This window comes from Thunnus maccoyii, chromosome 17 (genome assembly GCF_910596095.1).
Source record: "Thunnus maccoyii chromosome 17, fThuMac1.1, whole genome shotgun sequence".
In the NCBI taxonomy this organism is placed as follows: domain Eukaryota; kingdom Metazoa; phylum Chordata; class Actinopteri; order Scombriformes; family Scombridae; genus Thunnus; species Thunnus maccoyii.
In genome coordinates, this window is record NC_056549.1 from 23,222,232 (window position 1) to 23,246,937 (window position 24,706).

At 38.7% G+C, this 24,706-nt stretch overlaps 2 protein-coding genes across 3 annotated transcripts in view; one reads left to right on the top strand and one right to left on the bottom strand.

Moving 5' to 3' along the window:
* Positions 1 to 1,901: 1,901 nt before the first annotated feature.
* LOC121882613 (centrosomal protein of 128 kDa-like) lies at positions 1,902 to 4,120 on the bottom strand. Its single transcript, XM_042390981.1, has 2 exons — positions 2,748 to 4,120; positions 1,902 to 2,702 (listed from the first exon to the last, which is right to left on the bottom strand). Exons 1-2 carry the CDS (start codon positions 3,501 to 3,503, stop codon positions 2,004 to 2,006), a joined length of 1,455 nt encoding a protein of 484 aa, XP_042246915.1. The 5' UTR covers positions 3,504 to 4,120; the 3' UTR covers positions 1,902 to 2,003.
* Positions 4,121 to 7,302: 3,182 nt separating this feature from the next.
* Positions 7,303 to 24,706, top strand: part of nudt14 (nudix (nucleoside diphosphate linked moiety X)-type motif 14) — a 32,708-nt gene continuing 15,304 nt past the window's right edge. The window contains exons 1-2 of one of the 2 annotated variants that reach the window (XM_042390959.1): positions 7,303 to 7,485; positions 22,856 to 22,899. In XM_042390959.1, coding sequence (XP_042246893.1) covers positions 7,405 to 7,485; positions 22,856 to 22,899 — 125 coding nt within the window. In that variant the 5' untranslated portion in view covers positions 7,303 to 7,404. The remainder of the gene's footprint in view (positions 7,486 to 22,855; positions 22,900 to 24,706) is intronic. The other variant, XM_042390958.1, reaches the window with a different exon arrangement.

A 24,706-nucleotide genomic window follows, 5' to 3' on the forward strand; every position in this document is an offset into this window, starting at 1 on the left:
CACTGTCAGGTTGCTCTACTTTCACCCTTCTGTTCAGTTCATCCCAAACCAGCTCGATGACCATTGCGCTGGCAAGTCCATGATTTGAAGCCTACCATCTTGTTTTTTTTTCTAAGGTAGTAAGTATGTGGGTATGTTTCAGATCATTAACTTGCTGAAGGAGGAACTGGACCAGAGGGTGCTGCATGGCTCTGCAGGATGCTGTGGTTGCTCTTTTGTTCCAGGCTGCTAGTCACTCTGCAAGTCACCAACTCTGGATCCAGCAAAAGTTTTCACACTTCTTCCTCCATGCTTTTACACAAACAGAGTTTGTAAGCAATCGGCTAAAGTCAGAGACCTGTAGGAACTGTTTGCATCAACATTCAAGATTTCACATAGATTATTCACATAGAAGGTTACCAGAAAAAGGTTTAAAAAACTACACACCAGCCTTTCCTCCACTGTCAGCCAGGAGAGACCAGCAGGCGCTCCCTCAACCTTGGTGACCAGACGTGCTGCTTGGTTCTAGCTTCTGCAGAACATGTTGCAGGGCAATAGTGCTGATGTGTCAGAACTAAACATTGTACAACCTGCTTTCATGTGCTTGGAGATAGATGGACATGAGTGACACCTTTTAATAGCAGATCTAGTGCTGCCACTGCCCATTTTAGGAAGAAATGTCAAGAACTGCTGAACGTTCAGCTCAGAGATTACAAAGGGCTGTACTTGTGTCACAGGAATACCACAAGGAGCTACACCTGATCGGTTTCCTTTAAATGTAATGAAATGTATCTGAAAGTAATACATTTGCATTTTAAAAAGCGTTTATTATTTCTGTAAATTTACTATACTTAAGTAACTATTTGAATGTTTAAAATGACAATATGTTTTGTGAAGGATGCATAATGACTTGTTTAGGACTGGATAAAGTCAAGGACTTGAGATTTTTGATCTTGATTTGGAATTGACATTGTACTAACAGTACCTGTTGTGACTTGTTTTTTGTTGGTCTTGACTTGGGACTTGACTCTGGACTTACTTTTCTTGACCTTACTTAGTATAGTATTAGTATTTGTAGATTCATAAACATCCACAGGCCTTTTTCACCAATTTTTTGTGTTAATTTTGAGATGCTTCATTAATGAAATCAAACACCACACTTGTGACCCATGAGTATATGAGAGTCTTGTAGAATTCGTAAATTTATCATCAGTTTGTAAATGAAAATCATTTGTGAAAGGGGATGCTGCCACCATTTGTGATTTACATTTGTGTAAGCTGCACTCGCAGCTCACTTTGGTGAAACGGGCTCCTAGAATGTAATATGTGGACTCAACCAGAGCAGTGTTTCAGAGTAACAAAGGTTAAACCAAGCCAAATCTTACTCTGACCATAAACAAAAATAATTTCAGACTTAATCTAAGATTAAAAGACTAAAACTCTGTTAGTGGCCCTTATACCCAGCAATGTTCATTAAACCTTACAATATCCAAGTGTTAAATTGAACTGATTTACATCCTGACAATTGAGTTTCTAAGAGCCTTGTCAATAGTGGGACTAAAATTGTAGTTTTGTGTTGTGCTCAAAAGAGTTAAAATGCCAGATGAAAACTTAATGCAAACATGAAAAAACGATACCCTGCTTTGTTAGTATCAGGCTCGTACAAGATCCGCCTTCCTGACAGTGGGCAACCAATTGATAGAACTAATGACAGCTTGTGACCATAACAGCTGCCGTAAAACTAAACAATAACCTGTAACAAATATAAGATACAACTATAAAGGCAGAATATATATTTTGAAATATTTTATTTTTTTAATTTTTTTTTTAAAGCTTTTTTTAAAAGCCTTTTTAGGTTTTTTTTTTTTTTTAGGTTTTTTTTAAAGGTTTTTTTTTTTTTTTTTAGGTTTTTTCTAAAAAAAATTTTTAGGTTTTTTTTTTAAAAGGTTTTTTTAAAGGTTGTAAGTTAAATTTTAAGTTCAGCATTCCACTGATAATGAGCTCCAACCCCTGAGCACCAGCACTCAGGTGTTGAACTCAGTGACGGATGTGGAATCTTCCTTTGGCATCTTCTTCTTTCTCTTCCTTAAACCAAGGAAGTGACGGAATCTTTTCCAGAAAGAAGGCCTTTTGATGTTCTCGGCAGCTCTCTGACTGATGCCAGCTTGTCCCTGGAGTTCTGAATCCAGAACCACAGTGGTAGACTCCTCTTCTACAAGTTCACAGTCCAGTACCACAGTGGTGGACTCCTCTTCCACAAGTTCGGAGTCCCGTATTGCAGCGGTGGACTCCTCGTCCACAAGTTCGGAGTCCCATACCGCAGCGGTGGACTCCTCTTCCACAAGTTCGGAGTCCCGTATTGCAGCGGTGGACTCCTCGTCCACAAGTTCGGAGTCCCATACCGCAGCGGTGGACTCCTCTTCCACAAGTTCGGAGTCCCGTATTGCAGCGGTGGACTCCTCGTCCACAAGTTCGGAGTCCCATACCGCAGCGGTGGACTCCTCTTCCACAAGTTCGGAGTCCCGTATTGCAGCGGTGGACTCCTCGTCCACAAGTTCGGAGTCCCGCACCGCAGCGGTGGACTCCTCGTCCACAAGTTCGGAGTCCCGTACCACAGTGGTGGACTCCTCTTCCACTGTGTCCTGTGAAACAGCAGGGGATTTCTCCCTCTGCTCACTTGTCCTGTCCTTCATGTCTTTAATGATTAGGATGATCTGTTTTTGGAGGGCCTGTTTTTCCTCTTCCTCAGCCTTGAGCTTGGCAACAAGCTCAAGGTTTGTTGAGGTCTCTTGGTGGAGTTGAATTTTCAGGTCCTCCAACTCCTCACAAAGGCTCCTCTCCTTCTCAGCAGCAACTGTTGTCACGTGCTCCATTTTAAGATACAGAGCTTTCTGCTTTAACTTCATCCTCTGAAACTGCGTCTTGTATTCTGATGCTTTGTTTGCATTGTCAGCAATCTGTGCCTCAAGGTGCTGCTGAAGCAAGTCACTTTTTTCTTTTTCTGCTGTGAAGTAGCTGAATGTATTGTAGACATCAGAATAGTCCTCACAGAGCTTATTGTAGGAAGCAGTGAGCGTGTCAAACTCTGCCCTCAGCTGCTTCTCTTTAAGCACCAACAGTGCTTCCTTGCTCTTCTGCTGGGCCAACTCTTTTTCAGATTCCTCCAGTTTTTTTGTGAGCTGGATCTTCTGGGTGTACTCCTGGCCAGCTTTGGCCCTCTCTGTCTGGCATAGTCTAGTCTGCTGCTGTCTCCAGTCTCTCTCTTTATGGAGTTCATTGGTTAAATACTCAATCTGGTCCCAGAGAGTCTTGTTTTCTTCCACTTCTGAGGCCAGGCTGGTGCAGAGGTCAGTAACCTTCTTCTCCTGAGAGATATTGTGTTCATTTGCCATTTGGAGCTGAGTCTTTAGCTCTTCAACCTGTTCCACCAGGTTCATCCTTTCTGTCCCACTGTAAATGTTGGAAATCAGGTCCCGGGTCCAGTTGTAAGATCCCAGGACTGCTGAATGTAGTCTTGAAGCCATTGCAGTCTGTTTCACAGTTGTGGATTTCCTACTGAAATGAAATGTCTCAATTGACAGAACTCTAATCACAGCTGCCGTATACACGGATGTACTGACAAGATCATACACATGAAATGGAGCTATCCCCTTGATATTTGCAAGTAACCTGGTGATGACATCATACACGTGTAATGAATCTGTTCCTTTGATGTTATGACATCATACATGTATGATGGAACTATTGCTGCCTGTTGTCTTTCCCCCCTAGTTACTGTTGCTATGTCTGTCAAAACTTCCTTCTAGCACAGCACATGCAGTTTACAATAACAGTGGCAGATTTATCAATCTGGATTCTTAGTTAGTTTTGTAACAATGGGTCTTCAATTTCACACAGAAGTGGACAAAAGCAGCTTTTCATTTAGCTGATGACCATGGATTTTTGTCCACTGAATTAATAAATGTTGCTAGCAGATTTTATCAGCTGTAGCTGACTCAGGTAATTGAGGTGATTTGTTTCAAAACAAGAATCCTGTAAAAAGGTTTTAAATATGCATCTGAAGGCGAACTACGTGATATCATGCTCTAAGAGTTAGCACTGCAATGAATGTAACAGAATGTTCACTATGAAAATAAATGCTTCACCTCTTCAACAACCAAGCCAAGTTTCCTAGTTTTGTATTCCCAATTATATTACCCGATTATATTGACGGGGATATCCCCAGAGTTAGCTTCAACTTAGCCCTGGATCTATAAAGCAGTCCAAAAAACGTTCAACTTCGTGTGGTTATTAGAATGTTTTGGCAATGTTATGTTGAACAAAAACATTTGCAGAACACTCTTAGAACGTTGTGGGAGGGTTACCAACTAGAAACCTGGAAGGAACCTTCCAGGAATGTTATGGGAATGTTATGTGTTAGCTGGGTATGAGTTGTTACTTATTAACTTTTTATTATTTAATTATTAATTATTTTGCAGTTTTTGGTAAGTTAAACTTTTTTTCTTTTTTTTTTCTTACCTCTGGCAGTTTATCATTTATCTTTGTACCATTTAAGATTTTTCACTAGACTTGATCTGCTTACATTTCACTAAAACTGGAAAATTTGGGGAGTTCTAAAACTGTGCAATTAAAAGCTTCACAAATACCTAGTTAGCGGATCTTGTATTTTTCTTTCTTTGTTTCTTTGTTTCTTTGTTTCTTTGTTTCTTTTTCTCTTTATTTCTGTGTGGGATTCTTTGGTTCCTTCAGTCAGGAGTTTTGGACCTCTCAGTAAGACTTTATGGTGTGCAAGATCTTTGTTGAGACAGCCTCTGATGATACAAAAAATTACAAGTCTATTTTTATAAATAAACTGAAGTGAAATTAGATCAATTTATTTTCCCAGGTTGTTTTTTTGAAATAATTGGTTATTTTTAAAATGTATTCATGTTTATTTTTAACAAAATTGTTATGTTGGCCAACATGCTTAATATGATTAATTTTACTGGAGCCCAACTCAACTCAAATAAACAGTTAATTATTAATTCATTATTAAACAACAGTTTTAAACAGTTAGAGTTCCTGCAGCAAAGCTTTAAACCCAGAGTAACCAGTGACTGTAATTGACTGAATCGTAATCAATTATTACTTAAAACAACCATTTTGACTCAGATACATGTGCCCAAACAGCTCAACTGACAATTTCTATTCCGCTTTCTGGCTTTGCACACACATACAGTTTTATTAGTCTAGTTTCATTAAGCAGCTGTGAAACAAGAAAATTGCCATTGAACAACTGACAACATTTCTTAATAAAAGCACTTTTGGTCTATATTGTATGCAATTCGGCTTTAGAGCAAATCATTCAACTGAAACTGCTACCTTGCACTCAATAGAGCAAATTAAATCAAGACTTGATAAAGGAGGAGTAATTGGTGCTGTAATTATAGATCTGCATAAAGCATTCGACACAGTCAATCATGATGTTATAATATCGAAACTCTCTAAATTTAACTTCTCATCTAGAGCACAGGCATGGATGTCTTCATATTTATCTAATAGGATACAATGTGTTAAAGTTTGGGACACACTGTCCAGTAACATAAAGTGCACAATGGGTGTTCCACAAGGGTCAGTGTTAGGTCCCCTGTTATTTAGCCTACATATAAATGATCTCCCTCCAACAGTGTCATGATGTCGAACTGCAAATGTATGCAGATGACACCATTGTGTACACACATGCAAAAACAGCCCAGTTAGCTGCTGCTAAGCTAACAATTGCATTGGAAAGGATCACTCATTGACTTGATCAATCATGTCTGAGTCTAAATGTAAACAAGACAGAGGGTATGTTTTTCTCTCAAACCATGGTACAACCTCCTAACACTGATATTCTCATCAAAGGTGAAAGGATTGACATAGTCACTGATTTTAAATATCTTGGTGTGACACTGGATCCAAATTTGAACTTTAAGAAGCATGTTAAAAAAAATGGTTAAAACCATGAAGTATAACTTAGCAAATTTTAGACATATTAGAAACTGTCTTTCTTGCAGCCAAGATATTTATGCATGTTATGATTCTTTCCCATATGTCTTATTGCACCACATGTTGGGGGCAGGCTGGAGAAACAGCCATAAAACCTCTTGAGTCCTTATATAAACAAAGTCTAAAAACTCTGGACAAAAAGCCAATGCATTTCCATCACTGTAGATATGGAGAAATAGAATTTACTGAACTTTGAGAATTTTAGATTATTCTCAAATTTGTGCCTAGTTTATAAAATTTTAAATAGTTTGGCCCCTCCTCCACTATGTGGCTATGAGTACACTCACTCCGTAAGTTATTAGATCCTCCAGAATATCCTCTATACAAGATTGTACCAGACCATTTTGTCGCACTACATTTGGGCAGTCAGCATTCTCTGTGAAAGACACAACTCAGTGGAATGTCCTACCTGATAATATGAAGAGCAGCAGTTCCATCAGTACATTCAAAACCAATTAAAACATCTGCTAAAAACTACTCAGCTCTGTAACCACTGACTCTAAATTTCATCTCATGGTCCCAGTCCTACATGGTCCCAGTAAATACATAAATACAAATACATTCTGCATCTCAGCATTCCAGTGTCTCCCTCCTGATGCTTGCTTGGTGATCTCTTCACTATTAACATCAACCCACTTTTCAATAGCTTTCTCCTCATTTCATTAACTCTAGCAAAAAAAAAAGTCATGTAACTGCACTGGAAAGACAGGACTAAAATAACAGTACAACAATGGCTCAATCAGCTGTCAGACCATTCAAACCTGGAAAAAGTCACTGCTACCTTATGATGAATAAGGTCACAAAAGTCAGCTGTGTGAACACTTTATTTAAGTTGGACTGGTAGACTGCACAACTTTACAACCCATATTTTAGGCAAACACTTTGGACAACAACCCTAACACATCCTCCCTCAACTCCACCTGCTGTTTCCTACATCCACAGCTCCCACCCCTCACTGTTACCTTTTTTCTTTTTTTTCTCTTAATTTTCCTGTTCAGTTTCTTTATCCCTTTCATTCATTTATGTTTTCTGATCTCTTATTTGACTATTTGTCAGAATGTAAACTGTTTTATTTTAACTGCAGGATTGTGTAAACATGTTTGGGTTTTTTTTTTTAATGTAATGTGCACATATTGATTTTCACACATGGAAATAAAAACATAAATAAATAAAACAACCATTTTAAGCAGTCATTACTATTAGTGCTACTGGTCCATAAAATGCTTGTATTTTTTCATCTTTTATCGACCATCCTTGACGTTGTTCCCTTCCAACTCTTGTGCTACCCTGACAGTCTCATGTCCTCTGCAGGCTTCCGTAGACATTCCTTCACTGTCAGTTTGTGTGCGGTGACAGACAAGACATCGGTGAGCCACCAACCCGCTCCAGCTCTGAACTATGGAAGAGATTAACAACATTGAAGTCGTTCCGTGCACAGAATCCGACTATCTGAAACCGTTCAGGGTGCACTACAACCAGGTGAGTTGTTTCTGTGTAACGGCTGTTGTATGCTGAGGGCTAGCCCAACCCCCCATTCATTTGGCAGCTAGCAGGCTAGCATAACATGAAGGCTAAGCTGACCTCAAACACAGACGTTGGTAGCAACAATTGGCGTTGCTTTAATCACACTGACTTTGTGTTTGGTGTGTTTTCACATACAGTCGGTTTACAGTTGCTGTTGTGTTTTCTGTGAAACCTGGCAGCTCAGAGACAGCTATAGGCTAACATGCTAACGGTAGCTTGCTGCTGCAGAGGGTTTTTTTGGGGGGGTTGAGCATCACCGTTAGCACATGCTTTACATTAGTGTAAGGAGGTTTATATAATGCGAGTTGGCAAGAAAAGCAGTTTCCCGTCTGAATAGCGGGTCAGGTGAGACTTGTTGATCTTAACTGTTAAACTGACTCATCTGTAAATGCAGTCTGGTGTGTAAGGAGTCTGTAGGTCAGGGGTCTTCACAGTTTACACTGATTTATACAAGGGACACTGTACAGCCTCACTTGTTTAAAGACCTCCTCCAGACTTGTTTAAGATGTATATAAAATACCCTACTTTGAATAATGATTTGTGTCTGATATGGTTTTCCACAAAAAAAGTTCAATTATCTTGTTAAAATCCTTAAAATGACATCTACTCCTCCCTCATTAAAAAATTCAGAATCTCTGAATATGCAAATATATTTAATTTGTTTAAATGTCTCCTACTTCACTGTAAAGTCTGTTCTTAGTGTATGTGCAGTGGAGGCTTCAAGTTTCTACATCACACTTGTGTAAGTTTAATATTGGACCAGGATTGGATCCAAACTAGTTGTGATGTCACAAATCATGTTCGTAAGCCCACCTCTTAAAATGAGTACAGAGAAACTTTCCACTTTCAGCAGATGAATGTGAAAACAGACTTCTAGTATTAAACTCTTCACATACATCATTCTGCACAGTGAAGCTCAAACATTCAAAAGAATGGAAAAAGAAGAAAAACGTACTTTTGAGTGGAAGGGGACTTTAAATGTCTTGAGGTTTACATACTCTTAAATATCTGTTTTATCACACTATAATATAAGTACAGGTTCAAGATGTGACATTAAACTTTGTAGGGAAATGTGCACTGCAGATGACCACATTTGCAGATTTTTACATGGTAGTCAAATTATTAAAATGTAATCATCAGAGCTACAACGATTAGTCAATGAATCGATTTGTTGATTGACAGAAAATTAATCGGCAATTATTTTTTATAATCAATTAATACTTCTTTGATTCCGGCTTCTCAAATGTGAATATTTTCTGGTTTCTTAAGCCCTCTATGACAGTAAACTGATTATCTTCTCATTGGGAAACAGTGATCAACAGTTTTTAAGATTTTCTGACATCTAATCAACTAATCGAGAAAATAAACATCAGCACTTCATTACACTGATGCAATAATATCAAATTCCTGTATTGCTATAAAGCAGTCTTACTCATTGATTTACAGTGTTGCTCACCATGTCCTATTACACTCAGAGATATTACTACTAGGTATGAACAAAATGTAAAAATCTCTGACCTCTAATACATTTATACAGTCATATCTCCCAACCCTAGTTAATTATGACTGCTTCTGACTCATTCAAGCCAAAAACAGATTTTCTAATGTGAAACATCTCTGATGTTGGTGCAGTGCTCACTGTTCAGATTTAGTAATCCTTCGGCACTGCATGGATTTACTCCAGCATTATAGGTGTATTGTACAGGGCTTGTGGGTGCAGGTATAGTCGCTCTCCATCCATTCATCTACCCATTTTTAGCTGCTCATCCAGGTTGACATGGCAAACAGGGCAGGCAGAGTGGATGAGTGAAATCTCCTAAACTGTACATGAATGTAAGACGTTTGAAAGCTCTCAAATCTCATGTTATCTGGCTCAATGTTTCACAATAAATGCTCATTATTGAAAATTGAATGATGATCCTGATACAAGAATCTAAATCAGTATTGCTGCAGCTGATTTAAGAGCTGCATTTTACGAATATTTTAAATTATCGATTAATCTGCTGATTATTTTCTCGGTAAACTGTTTTGTCTTTAAAATGGTGAAAAATGCCTGTTATGATTTTTTTTATTTTAGAGCTTATGATGACATCTTCAAATGTCTTGTTTTGTCTGATCAACTGTCCAAATCTAAAGAGATTTACTTTTACGATCATTTATGATCCAGAAAAGCTTCAAATCATCACATTTGAAAAGCTGAAACCAGCAAGTTTTAGCATTTTTGCTTAGAAAATGGCTAAAATGATGATTTGATTATCAAAATTGTTGCCGATTATCAACTAATCCTCGCAGCTCTAGTTAATTTATCTGTGTTTTATAGGTTCCTCATTAAAAATATTTTTTTTTCTTTCTTCCAACTAAAAGAAAGTGAAATGTGCTGACTGTGTGTCCTGATGGTCTCCAGTAAAGTGAGATATGCTTCTCTACCCAAACACAGGCAGCAGTCCAGATGAATTTATTTTTAGGTTTCAAAATATTTGTGTAGTTTCTATTACTCAGTGATGGCGCTGGCTTCTGATGTCTAAAACCTGAATAAGGACAGTGATATAGAGGAAATGTAAAAACCTGAAAATACACCGATGTCCTTTCTACTTCCATTGAAGATGACAAGAGATTTAAGCTACTAGTCTTATTAATGAAGGCTGGTCCATGTCATTAGTAATGCAAGAAAGACTATTTTGTCCGCTCTGTGTTTGAAACAAATGATTGCTCAGACCTCAGAATGGAAAAGAGATTTACATCTTTATCCAGATTTTTATATTTATATAAAAGATGTATTTTTTTAAAGTGACAAAACATAAAGAAACTGCAACTGCTATATGATTTTGAGGTGGCCTTTTGTAGTTGTGCCTTCAATTTAGAAGCTCAATTATGGCACATGTGATGAGAGGAGCTCAGTGAGGATTTTTTTTTTTTTTTTTTACCATTTGGGGTTCACACCTGTGACAGGAGAAGGGGGGGGGGGGGGGGGTTTAAGCTTGTCAAGAGACTGGCGGAACGGCTAAGACAGCAGATGGACAACAAAAGAGATGATGGTGGTGGACTGTCCTCCCTTTCATCCTCGTCATCCTCTCCTCAGCAGATCAGGATGGGCTGTTCAGGGACTCCCAACAAAGGCTTTTTCGATCACACTGAGAGAGCATCTCTTCCCCGAACCTTTTATGCTCCACCGCACATCTGCAGCCTCGCTGTGGTCACTGACAAAAATACACTCACAGAAACACACTCTAAAAGTAGGTAATGTCACGCCTGAGAGGCTCTCTTCATCATTAGTGTTTATTGGTGTTTTGTCTCCTCTCCCTCGCCTCTCTACAAAGCAGGTGATTGTGCCTTGTTGACTCAGGGAAACCCCTCTTATCTTTGTTGCCTCGTGCTTATGTTGAATCACGAGTTGCTACTTAAAGCAGGCTAATTGCCTTCCGTTTATTCATTATAATGATTTGAATTATTCATCTAGAATTATTCATCTTGTATAGCTTACAGCCCGTCGCCCCTCACTCCTTCAATGAACATGAGATCCATTATGATCTTAAAACACAAATGACCCTTATGTGTATGAATTTATGTATGTCCTGGAGGGGGAGAGAGGATTGTCTTCATGTTTTAAAACTATGATTTAGAGCAGGGTCATCATTCAGTCCGACCATTTATTAACTATAAGTGTAAAAGTATTTTTAATTTTACAAAATTCTACAAAACATAAATTAATGATTGCAAGCAAATTGTGATTCAAAAAGAATAACATTTGTTGTTGAAGCTTCAGAGTTATCTGGGAAAAGTAATAAATAACAATGGAACACAGTGCATTGCATCAAATTTCCATTAGATTATTTTATATAGCATTTTAAATTAGTTTTACATCATGATACATGTTATTGAAGACCTTCTCAGTAGCATGGCAATACTTCTTCCAGCTAGATCTGCAACTAATGATTATTATCGATAAATCTGTCAATTCTTTCATCAATTAATTTATTAATGATTTTGTTAGTTAGTAACTTTATCATCTGCAATGTAGGAATTAGTCTTTGGCTTCCCCACACAAAGACAACCCCCAAAACAACATGAAGACAGTTAATGGAGGCAGACATTGAGACATGGCATCAACAAACGACAACACTTTTAAATATGAGGAATAAGAGACATTGAAAAATGAACATTAAAAATTTTACAGAGCCCAAATCTTTTGTCCACCCAGCAGTCCAAAAACCCCAAATTATTCAATTTACAGTGACATAAATAACCAAAACCGAGAAAACCAGGAAGCTGGCACCAATCAAAGTTTGGCATAATTTCCACAAATGATAGATTATCAACACTGTTGTTAATTAATTTTCTGTCAATCGACTTATCTAGCGCTGGAACTAACAATTATTTTCATTATCAATGAATCTGGCAATTATTTTCTTGATTAATGCATTAATGGTTTAGTCTTCACAGTGAGAAATGAACATTACTATTTCCCAGAGACGTCTTCTTTTGTCCGACCAACAGTTCAAAACCCAAAGACGTTTTCTTCAGTTTACTATCACCTATGACAAAGAAAAGCATTAAATCATCACATTTGAGAAGTAAAAACAGCAAATTTTGGGCATTTGCTTTAAAAATGACCAAAATGATTATTCGATTATCAAAATACTTGCCGATTAATTTTCTGTTGATCGAGTAATTGATTAATTGACTAATGGTTGCAGCTGTAGACTTATCAATTAGTGTTTCAGCACTACAACAGCCTTAATTTGTTGCATTTACCTCACCTATATTCCACTGACCATACCATTAAAAAGCATTTTGTGTGCAATTGTGGTTAACAGAGGTTAAAACAGAAAACAGGCTGCGATCAAGTCTTCCAAAGTAGTCAGCGATATCTCAGTCAGTTTGCGTTAGAGGGACATGAACATGTAAAATGACTTGATGTGATTTGAGGTTTACATGCCTTCATGTGGACTTCACTGGAGGACACAGTCACATGAGTGTGTACTTAAAAAGTGTGTCCTTGTGGATAAGGGCCCACTTGTCAGGCTGTTTTAATGCCGCTGATGCTGTAATTCCTCATTACCGGTTGATCAGTTTATGCAGGTGTGGCTGTTAATTAACGTACATTAGTGAAAATGTGATTCCTTTGTTCTTTAAGCTTTGCCGATCAGTAGTTCAAGGGTTGTAATGTGTGTGTAATAGCCTTGCTGCCTTTGTTGAGGCTGGTGAGAAGACAGACTGAAGCTAAATCCAGAAAAAGCAAAGCAAAAACATGTGAGATGCAAAGAGTATTTGTGGACAGTGGTTGATTTTTCTTTTCTTTTTTAGCTGCAGCTGCCGGCTTTATAGTGTAGTCGGTGCAGGAGGTGTGTGTTTGTGATGGTTAGAGCTGCCACATATTGATTTTTTTTTTTCCATTCAAACCGTCGTGGTAACTGCATAAAAAAAAAAAAAAATTTAAAACCTCAGATGTTATAAAATAATAGGTTCCTAAATACTGTATCTAAGGCGACCCTCATTAGAAGACGACCCCACCTTTTCCAACACATGTTTTTGGAAAAATACTTTTTGAAAATAATGTCACAGTATAGTTACATACTCACACTCTGCGGCCAGGCTCTTAGAAGCAGTTAAAAGTGATTTTCTCCAGCAGTTAGCATTTATAAGACTGCCTGTTTGTCACAGTGGTATTTGGCAGCTTGACATGTTCTGTTTCCGCAGTAGAAATGTTGGAAGACACTTTGAACTCATTCTAGCTCATCATGAATTTATTTTCTTCATGGCAGAAAAACACGTTACACGAGTCTTCAGAAACTCCAGCAGGTTAAACTGGACTAATTAAACACTTTTAGCACTGATTGACTAACACACTCACTATAAACAGACTTTAAGACACTCGCTAGCCTAGCAACACCAAGGCAACAAACACCCCATAATGCGACAATCTGTGTAGGAGTCAGTTTTACATCACTACGTCATCCATTGAAAAAGAAGATCCGATGTTGTGAACACGTAATTGTCTAGACCCCGGTGATCAGCTAGACTCTGCGGTGGGCGTGACATGATTGCGTTACAGCGGTAGCGATGGTTATTAGACTTTAAGCACCTAAAAGATCAAGCCCATACACCCCTCTCTACAATAGCCATTCACACAGGAGCCTGTCATTTCTGACGCCCAAAGCCAGAGGGACCACATTAATTTCAAGGTCCTGTGTAGCCTGTCCCTGCTATTCTCTCTCTCTCTCTGTCTCTCTCTCTCTCCATGGGCTAATCTCTCTGTCGTAATCCATGTCGGCCATGATTCTCTCGTCTCCCCTGGGCCATTCAAGCCGTCCCCGCCCCACTTCTCTCAGCAAGTGGGCTGAGTAATGAGGGGAACCCCACCATCTGTGAGTGGTGACAGGATACCAGAGAGGGAATATGTGTTTGTGTGCGTGTATGTGTGTGTGTTTGGTGACACATTCATGATGAGTAGTTTCACCTCACATGTGGTCGCTGGAGGGCAAACATGTCATCTTTACAGCCTTTTAAACATCAATCAAAGTCAAAATTAATTGTGAAATTTTGATATGATTACTGTAAATAGACTAAAACATAATTATTTGCTATCAGTCAATTCAATTCAATGGGCTTTATTGGCATGAACGTTTAGAGAACAGTGTTGCCAAAGCATCAAAATACAACAAAATAATAATAATATGAACATTAACACAACATTGATATTGATATATATGTTAGTTATAGTAAGATTCATATATATTAATTATATGTGTCGTGTGTGTGTGTGTGTGTGTGTCTAGGTCATTCACTGCCCCTCAGGTCGTGACATAATAATACATATTGGGCAGCAGGATATGCCCTGTCTCCTTCTACTAGGAGTATTTTTAATTTTGAGAGGTCATTACACTCTTTGAAATCTTAAATTTTATAGTTGAAATTGTTAAACTAAATGTACCTTATTTCATTGAATGTTTTACATTGTAGTCTCAGCCTCACCCGTCGAACAGTGACCATATTTTCTGTTTGTTTTGGGGGTTTTTTGGGTTGCCGTGATTTTTAGTGTTGTCTTTTTGATTGCCAGTTGCCAGTTTTTGGTCAGTGAGCCTGTACTTGATTATGATCTGTCTCTGCTTTCTATCTCTGACAGTACAGAGATATCTTGCTAATTCATAATCTCCTTTTATGACCAGATAACAGTCTAATCTACTTTGGCTTTTAGTTCAGTGTCCAATGTTCCAAATAGGTTTCTTTACATCGTGTTATAATTTGGTTAACTCTGATTGGTGTTTGGAAAGCAGTGTTGGTGTGAGACTGGTCAGAGTGTGTCTGAGAGGGGGGGGATTTAGTCTCAGCACCAGCTGACATAGGGGACTCTTTTCTGGGCTCAGCTCTTGGGTTTTGAGGGCTTTGGGATGGAGGGTGTCTAGGGGACTGGATTTAAGGTGATTAAAAAATTGGAATGCTCTCTTTTGAATGTTAATTATCAGTGGGTACCTGCCTAATTCTGCTCTACATGCATTTGTTGGTGTTTTTCTGTGTACATGTAAAATGTATCTGCAGAATTCTGTATGTAAAGACTCTGTTAGATGTTTGTCCCAACGGGTATAGCTATTATGACTGAGTGGTTCCCATACTTCACTACCATACAGCACAATGGGCTGGATGACACTATCAAATATTTTAAGCCAGATTTTAATTGGAATATATACAATTTTTATTACATTTTCTCTTAATTGCATTTAGAGCTGTTCGAGTTTTTCTTTTAGTGTATTCACTGCCATGTTGCAACTCCCTGATGCTTTTATGGTTTAACTGAGGTAGATATAACTCATTCTATGTTCAATGATATGATTATTTATGGTCAACTGGTATTTGTTCTCCTGTCATCTGGGGTGTTTTTGAAAAATCATGACATTAGTTTTTTTCATATTTACTGCCAGGGCCCAGTCCTGACAGAACTCTTCTGCTATGTCCAGCTGTTGTGTCTCTCTTGTCTCTAGATGATATTACTGGTATTGTTGGTGCTGGTGTTTTTCAATATTAAACCACATTTTCTGAATCCTGTAACTCCCTGTTGGAAAGATGATGTTTCCTCTCCCTGGCATCACTCTGAAACTCTGTTGTAAGAGCCAGTCAGGTGCATGTTGGTATTTGGTAAATTTAATGTTGTAATCACATGTTATATACATTCAAACATTAAGTTCACGCAGCAGTTTATGTGTAGCTTATGTACAGTGAAGTGTATTTCGATGAGTATAATAGGTGGACTTTGTGGACTGGAACATATATAGTTTTTTATTTGCAACAGTTGATGGTATTGTTAGATACTTTTAATGGGCATAAAATGACTGTTTTGACCATGTATGACATGTGTACGAGATAGCCGGTAATAACATCTTTGTTACAGTTCAGGAATACAACATCAAGTTGGTAGTGGACTAGGTTTAATGTAACTTTAAATACATTGCATACAAGTGCATTCCTGTGCACTTGTGAGTACATTGGGTTTTCATAAGAAAAGGTTAGGCTAGCCCATTGTTGCTAACTTGGGGCTAACCCCCTTCACTTTTCCAACTGTAGGGGAAACAATGGACAAGACTTTTCTTGGTCTTGAGAAGCTGCAGCATTTACTATCTGACACACTGTAGCCTGTACTGTACATTTACTGCCAAACTGGCAACTTACTGCTAACCTTTTCCTCTGCTCCGCTCACATTCACCGTCACTTTTCTGCCGCTCACTCAACCACACACACATGCACACATTATGCACTGCCCTATTCCTTAATGGAGCTACGCTACTCTTATAACAGTACCTTTCACATAGATGTCCTTTGAAGAATGAGTAGAGGGAGGATGACTCAAAACAAATCTACAATAACATAGGGTGTTATCGTGTTTACACAGTGTTAGAGTGATAATCATTAATAGTACATTGATATTAATGATCGTGTGAAATTTTAGCAGCTGCTGAATGAATATAGAGGAAACACTGAAGTTGGAACAGACCATGTGGCAGTAAAGTTGAGGAATTTAGATGTTTTAGAGTGGGTGGAGAGCTTTATGAACTATTCTATTAGTCAAAAGTCAACTGTTTTGATAGTGAATTACTCAGTTTGTGTCATTTTTTAAGAGAAAAAATGAAAAATTCTCTGGCAATAGATCGTCAAATGAGTATTTTCTGTTTTTTTAGTCGCCTGTAATAGTAAATTGAATATCTTTTGGGTTTGGACTGTCTATCAGGAAATTTTGAGGATGTCACCTTGATCTTTGGGAAACAATAAATCGATAAATTGAGAAAATAATCGTCAGATGAGTTGATAATAAATGTAACCGTTAGTTGCTGCCCTATACTACTGTAAGGTAACCTAGTTATTCAGGCATCAAGATGACAGCTGTGTGTTCATCACATAGCTTGGAGGACATTTTCAAGTGCTTCTGAATGGTATAATCAGGAGTTTATCATTCTAAGTATTTTTTTTGGGTATTGTATTTTGGTCAGTGTTTTTATATATCTGAGAACAGTTTATGATATCTGCTTAGTTTGTTATTTTGACAGACAAAACATTCATCAAAAGCAACCATAAAGATTGGGATCAAGAGCAGCATAGCCCTAGTATTTATCTAATAATTCACTTACACAAATACCCTATAATTTGCCTTTAAAAGGCACATTGACAGGAAAAATGCTCTGTCTCATCCATTATTCAATAAGCACTCTTTACAAAGCAGAAAGCCACGAGAAGTGCATCCCCGCCTCAGTCAGGACAAATGATTTATGACACACGCCTTCGCAGTAGTTTAGCTTTCACTGAGGAAAAGTGAGAGGGGTGTGGCTGGCTTGGCCTGAAGGAGGAATGATGGCGTGTAAGACACTCGCACACTTTGTTGACATGGGAGTAATTACAACAGTAGACTGTCTGCAGCAGGCAGAGCGTCTCTCATGACTCCACAGTGAGGAGTTTTGACAACGCTTCACTAATAGCTGAAGCAAGATTACAGATGAAAGGGTATCACCTCTGCCTTCAGGTCATCGTTTTTCATCTGGTTCAGTGTATGAGTTCCTACAAGACACAGTTCAAGTTCTGGACAGAGTACATTGCTTTCTCTAAATTTTATCTGACACATACATCAGTGGTTCCCAACTGGTGGGTTGCTGTCCAAAAGCAGTTCATTCCGGGTGAGTCGTGAGCATTTTGGTCAGCAAGAAATACTTGGAAATGTATCGAATATCTGGGACAACATTTTATTTTAAAGTACCATTTCTCACTTCCAAGTCAGCGGCAGCGCTACAACATGCAACTTAAGTAACTCAAGTACAAGTAACCTATCGGTGCCAGCTTTGTGGGTCATGTGACCCTCGGCTCGCACGATCGTTGACTGTAGCGGTCTTTCTTACACACAATATATTCAGTTCGGTTTTACTAACACTGAACACAAAAAAGAAGGAAAGAAATCTGTCTTATGTTATGAAGTCTGATTTGAAATCTAGCTTGAAAACAATTTATAATTATCAGCCATGCAGCTGTTGTATTGCCCTGTTCTTTGTATTGTTTATCTGTTTATGTGCTGGTGAATAAGACTGAATTAGTTGTAACTACTGTTGTAATAATTGTAGTGTTGTTTTTATTTGTTTAGTTTAAAACCCTAATTGCACTCTCTTGCTGCAATGCAAATTATTGAGCTTTACGCCTCATTTTGTGGGCAGCAGTGGTTAGCCCTGTCTCCTCACAACAAGAAGGCTGTGAGTTTGAATCCATTGACGGTGGAATGGATGCATGGAAATATACTGAGTTAGGCAATATGTGGACTGTGACCTGATGGCTGAGAGAAAATCTAGACCCTGAGGCTAGACCAGTTGGGAACCACTGACATACATCACATTGTGCATCCCAGAATGAAAAATATAATCATTTATGGGGCTGCAATGTAATAATTGTTTTTCAGTTATTTTTCAAATTAATGCGTGTTGGCCGGTCTCAGTGTGTGTTTTCAGCTCAGTAAACAAATACCTGACATAATATCTTTCACAGTCCATAAAGATGGCACAATATTAATACTGTAACTAAACCTGCACAGACTTCTCATTTCACACCCTAACATGATAGTTAATGATGCATGAACGCCGCTACACTAGTTTGGCTTCATTGAGGCCCTGTGGCGGTGACCTGCTAGGTCTTGCACAATGTAATTTGAATGTTTGTTGAGAGGATTTTGAGGACTTTTGTTTTCAATAGAAGCTGGGTGGAAGGTAGGAATGACTGTAACTTTCATGGATGACTAAGGAGATAAGATTTTGTTGATAAATTGGGTAATAAAAGCATTGCAGTGCTTTCCTCAAACATCCTCCTTAGATGCAAATGTGAATGTATTACACTATTATCATCTCTGTAATTTCCTACAACCATATTTAGTCTGTGATATTTATATCCCGCATCAGAATTCATTTGAGAATTTAAGGAAATGTGAGAGACTTATGTGAAAGGAAACAAAGTCCCTCTCACTCTTCAATCTACCTGATTTATTTCCTTTAGATAGAAATCTAAAAGTTGCACATTGCAGCTCAGAGTACATCTTGACACAGCATCACATCCTAACTCAAATCCTGTTGCCACAACAGTAGCTTTATTATGTCTGATTCTATCAGCGCAATTAGCTTGCCATTTCACATCCTCCCATTTCTTGGGTGGTACTGAAACTGCACCACGGCACACGCACAGAGGAAGAAGACAAATCTATTGTAGCTGAAATAAGCCTGTTCTGGGAAAGCTGTCATCCATGTGTCTGAAAGAGCTTGTGGGTGGAGAGGAGGTGTAGCCTAAATTTGAATCAAGGCCATATTTCCTCAGGCATAGAAAATATAGGCCAACTTTACTATATTTATACAGCATATGATGTGGAGAGAGGAATACTTATGTTTCAGTTTAATTCACACATTTGTTGAGTTGATGCAAATGGTAAAAACAATACTAGATATTAGGGTTGGGCGATGTCTACCAAATTGGCATGTGACGATGTCCACAGTTGGGGCTAGGCAAGGTCCTTGACTTCCGCCCATGCCAGCTGTACACAACCGACAACCACAACTCATCTTACCAGGCTGCAGCCTAGTTTGTCTGGAAAACTGCTCCGCTACTGCTGTGTTATGGTCGCCATCTTTCCCCTGAGCCTCAAGGTTAGTGGAGATTGCCTGCACACAGCTCCCACCTCTGACGTCACATGTAAATACTGAGGTGGCCGGGCAGTAAGGCTCAACCTTGAGCCACTTACTCACCGGGGTGACATTGGGGGGGAATCGGAGGGTGGGCGCTACCCTTCTGTAAAAATGCTGACCCCGCCATCATGGGCTGGGATGGAGTTATTTACAATGCTATATGAGCGGCGACGGGCTGGCAATACCAAATTGGTGTGTCTATGTGTGTGTTAGTGTGTGTGTGTGGCAGTGTGTGCTCTGGTGTTGGTGTGGACTGAGGGGGCTGGCTTTTAAATTACGATGTTATGAGAGGGCTGGATATTTTGTTTTTGCTGGTTATACCTCCAAGAAGTTAAAGGATACACTAGATATTCTATATGTTTTTTATTATTGTCAACAAATCCCATGAAAAGACCAAAACCAAAAAAATGCTCTTGGCACTTACCGACTTCCCAGCGTGTCTGTGGCACTCAGCCCCAAGAGCAATTGTTCTTACTGAACATAAATCTTTGAAAATGGCTACTAATATATAGTTTAAAGGGGACCTATTATGCTCATTTCCAGCTCTATATTTTTACTGTGGGACTCCACTAGAGTAGCTTTGCATGATTCACAGTTCAAAAAACTCCTTATTTATTCTATACTGGCCCTTTATGCAGCCCCTCAGTTCAGCCTCTGTCTCTAACAGGTAGTCTTAGCTCCTATCTCTTGAAGGCCCCCCCCCCACCCGATGAGCCCACTCTGTTCTGATTGGCCAGCTTTCCACAAGCCTGCAGTCGTATCAGAGTTATGTTAAGTTACTGCCAATGGAAACCCAACATTTCCTGCTTCACTGCTACAAATAAAAGCTTTTAAATGACTAAATAATGGGAGACTTTTATTGTGAAGAAACAGGAAATGAAATGAAATTCCTAACAGAATTAGTAGAGCTTCGTCAGCAGCTCTAAAAAGCGTTCGACACAACAACATATGGAGATATAACTCTTTCTTCAGTGGATCAGTTAGAAATAATGCAGGAAGGAACAGTACAAACAGAAAGAGCTGCAGTGATGATGATGTTTGATGAAGAGCTGCAGACGACTAGCACACCTCCAACAGGTAAACATCTTATTTTACTTTGCTGTGCTGTGTAATGGAAAAACACTCACAGTGAGCCAGCTCGACTCAAGTCATAGCTTGGCGTGACTATCCCCTAAACAATGGAAAAATGCCATAATGTTAATGGAGCAGAGCAGTGAACTTGCACGCTGTGCGTGGAGCAGATGACCATATTAAGAAATCCGTCACGAGCCGATGACGTCTTGGGCTGTAAGTAGGAAAAAACGTTGTGCTTTTTGCTTACAGGGATTACTTTACATACGTAAAATTCTGCAAATAAACAAGGTTCAGTTCATCAACCGATTACTGGTTAGAATTTAACTGATTAAAAATATATAAACCAACAATGAAACGAGAATGTTTTCTGGTTTCTTTAGTTGTATATATCTTTTGGTTGTGGACTATTGGTCAGGACAAAACAAGACATTTGAGGACGTCATCTCTGGCTTTGGACCAAACAGTGATCGACATTTTTTTCTGACATTTTGTAGACTATTTATTGATTAATTGAGAAAAGAATCGACAAATTAATTGATGTTGATAATAATTAGTTAATTGCAGCCTTAAACTGTGACATGCATACTATGAGCAACCACGTTTAGAGCCTGTAGTTTTCCATATGACAGGAATGACGGTAAAACTCCAAACTGAATTAAGTGCCTGTTACTTGCAGCTCTTCATCTGACTAGTTCACTGTGACTGCTGCGTAATTTACCGTTCCTGTCTCGCAGAACTGACCATACAACACTTTGCAGACTGACCCTGACCATGTTGATATGCTAATGTGCTAAAATGAAAACCAGCAAGACTGAAGTCTCATGAGAAACTGTTGCAGTGGATTAGAACTATTTGTTGATTTCACACTGAAAGGGCAGTGAAGAATGAAAAAGAAAAGTGATGAATTTCATATAATTTTAATTTCCCTCAGTACAGTTTGGCAGCTAGACCTGCAAATACCCGCTCCATCTGTTATGAATGAAAATAACTTTAAAATAAACCAGACAATTGGGATGTTAACCTCATTGTCCTTTTCATGTGTCTGCAAAGTGATGAGATAACCCTTGACACAACGTGCATGGCACTCACTGCCCACGTTTAAACCTGAAGTGCTGAACTTTTACCTATAAATGAACGTCCGTTACATTCAACCCCTTGCCAAACGGGTTCACACAATTCTGATTAAGCCTATCACTGCCAGATACATCTCTTAATCTCACAGTATACAGAGTTTTTAATCTGGTGTCGGGTTTGACATTCCTACGCTGGCTGGATGAATGCATACTGCCATGCTCTGTGGGCAGAACATGCGCACTAGAAACTTCCGCCGGCCGAGTGGCTAAATTCCAGTTAGCTCTCTGCTAACTTGATTATCAACTACAACAATATCAACTATATATTTGATTGGGAATAAAGGTGTACATTGCTAATTCGGTTTTGGCTTCAAGAACATGTGTGCAAATAATTAAAATAGATCATGACCATTAAAGGTCTTATATGTAGAATTGTGAAGCAATTTACATTAATTAATCATTTTTTATTAACTGACAGGGTGAGATGCTTTGCTGAAACACGGTATAAAATACAACATTAGAGTTCTTTTATGCAACTGAGAAGTGTAAGCAAGGAAAAAGACATCACCTGCAATGGTCTCGCAACACGAGCACCAGGATGTTGACTACAGCTTATTTATACGCCACAGGTGTCACTAATGAGAAGGAATTTCTGATTCCTACATATAGAACCTTTAAAGTTTGTGTTTTTCATCGACATCCTTGTTGCTGCTACAGTTGATACACTTTTTGTTGGGTTTGGTTTGTGATGTTACTTACACATGTCCAAGCAAGCAGCAGTCATGCGGCAGCTGATTACTTTTGCAGTAATCATATTAAATAAATCAGAGATGATTTGACATCCTGCCATTCAAATCATATGCAACAAGGGGAGCGAGAGGCATACAGACTCTGACTCACATAACCACAGTCTAACTACATTGCTTAAGGATTAAAACAGTCCTGCTTTTATTGTCTTCACTTATGCTGTTTATTTTGTTTCCTTCACAGAATGGCACAAAGAAATCCTGGGACTTCATGCGAACCCATGACAGGTAAACCACATTTTATTCACCACTTTTGGATGAAAGCAATGCCTATGTAGACTAATTCTGTGGGTGCACGGATAATTATACACATACACACAAACACAGAGGTGGTACAGCTTGTAAGAAAAATAAAAAAGAATTCGAGTATAGTTGATTTTTTTTTTTTAATTATTTTTTAATAAGTCTTATAAAACAGAGTAGTGGTTAGATTGCACAACTTCACTACGAAACCTATGAAATAGCTATGAAATATAAAATCAGCAGTACTCTCATGTCAGGACACACTTGCCGAACTAAAGAGCTTGTTGCAAAAGCATCAGTCTGAATCTGATCTTGTTCTCTGGCACTCAAACTCAGATCAGCAGATGAGGATGAATTTGCTGGATTGGCACCAATCCTGACACATACTATCAGTGTGTCTCTAAATCTTATATCTACTCTCCTTCTTTGACTTGCAAAAGATATTTTTTCAGTCAAAACGCAGCACAGAGTTTAAGAGAATTTCAACACAAGTTGATGATGGAGACAGTTTGTTTTTCTGTGTCCTTTCATCTGTAGCTATATTTAGCATCTCTCTAATGGTATTTTTTATACCTATAGGCTTTGGCTTCTAGGGCTGCAACTAATGATTCTTTTCATTATCGATTAATATGTTGATTATTTTCTTGATTCATTGATTTGTTGTTTGGTCTATAAAATGTCCGAAAATGGTGAAAAATGTCAATCACTGTTTCCCAAAACCGAAGAGGCAACCTCAGATGTCCCGATCAACAGTCCATAACCAAAGATATTCAGTTTACTATCTTAGAAGACTAAAGAAACCAGAAAATGTTCAAATTTTATGAGCTGGAACCAGAGAATTTTGGCATTTTTTTCTTAAAAAATTACTCATAACGTATCAATTATCAGAATAGTTGGCCATTCATTTTCTGTCGATCGACTAATAGATTAATCATTGCAGCTCCGAGAGTTGCCTAGTACTGAGAGGATGGTCAGACCACAACAGACCTCGTTTTGTGGGAACTGGCGCCTCATTATTCTGCTTGGCAATGGCTATAAATGTCTGAGCTTCACAGGGGGCTCTGTAAGAGAAATATCACACATTTGTGTCAAAGCTCTGGTTCCTTCTCTGTTTTGCCTGGGGTACTGTAATGGACCAAGGTATGTCTCAGGTCATTTAAGCCCTCTTTCCCTCACGCCTGACCCCAAAGAGTGGTCCTTGTGAAAATAGTACCACTGAGACAAAAGCAGTAAGCCTCAAACCTGTACTTGCAAAAGGGAATAGCCCATGGGAACATCCAGCTCCTTTCCCAGGTGTCAAAGTGTTATTCCCACTTGCATGTATTAAATGGACCCAGGTTTGTTTTGCATTTTTGGTTAAATGTGCATAACATCTTCCTCTCAGCAGGATTCATTTTTGCTTATACTTCTTGTTACATTTCAAGTGCATTTTTTAGATTTTTAGATAACTCTACCAAGTGACTAATTTGATAAATTCTTGTGCTTCTGGTCACTTGAATATGACCATGAATATGTACCAGTTAAATAATAGTTTACTAAGCTTAGATGGCTCTTCAAGATGTTATACGTACTGTCACGGGTTGGCTGTCAAGGATTGACAGTGGTCAGCTCTACTACCAAGCAGGATCGCAACAGTGAGTCCATACCCTGCTGTGAGAAAACGGTAAAAACACATGTTCACGACTTGACCCATCCATGGAAAGGCAGCATAAGTTAACCCAGGCATCCTCCTCTTCAGTCACATCCTTCTCCTCCTCAAAGATTCAAAGGTGTTCCTTGAATCCTCCTTTAG

Bases quoted from the DNA above. Each gene is read 5' to 3' on its own strand.
- LOC121882613 (XM_042390981.1), bottom strand. From the start codon at position 3,503: ATGGCTTCAAGACTACATTCAGCAGTCCTGGGATCTTACAACTGGACC. The intron at 2,703-2,747 runs CTTGTTGCCAAG...AAACAGGCCCTC, and splicing joins AGACCTCAACAAACCTTGAG to CAAAAACAGATCATCCTAAT.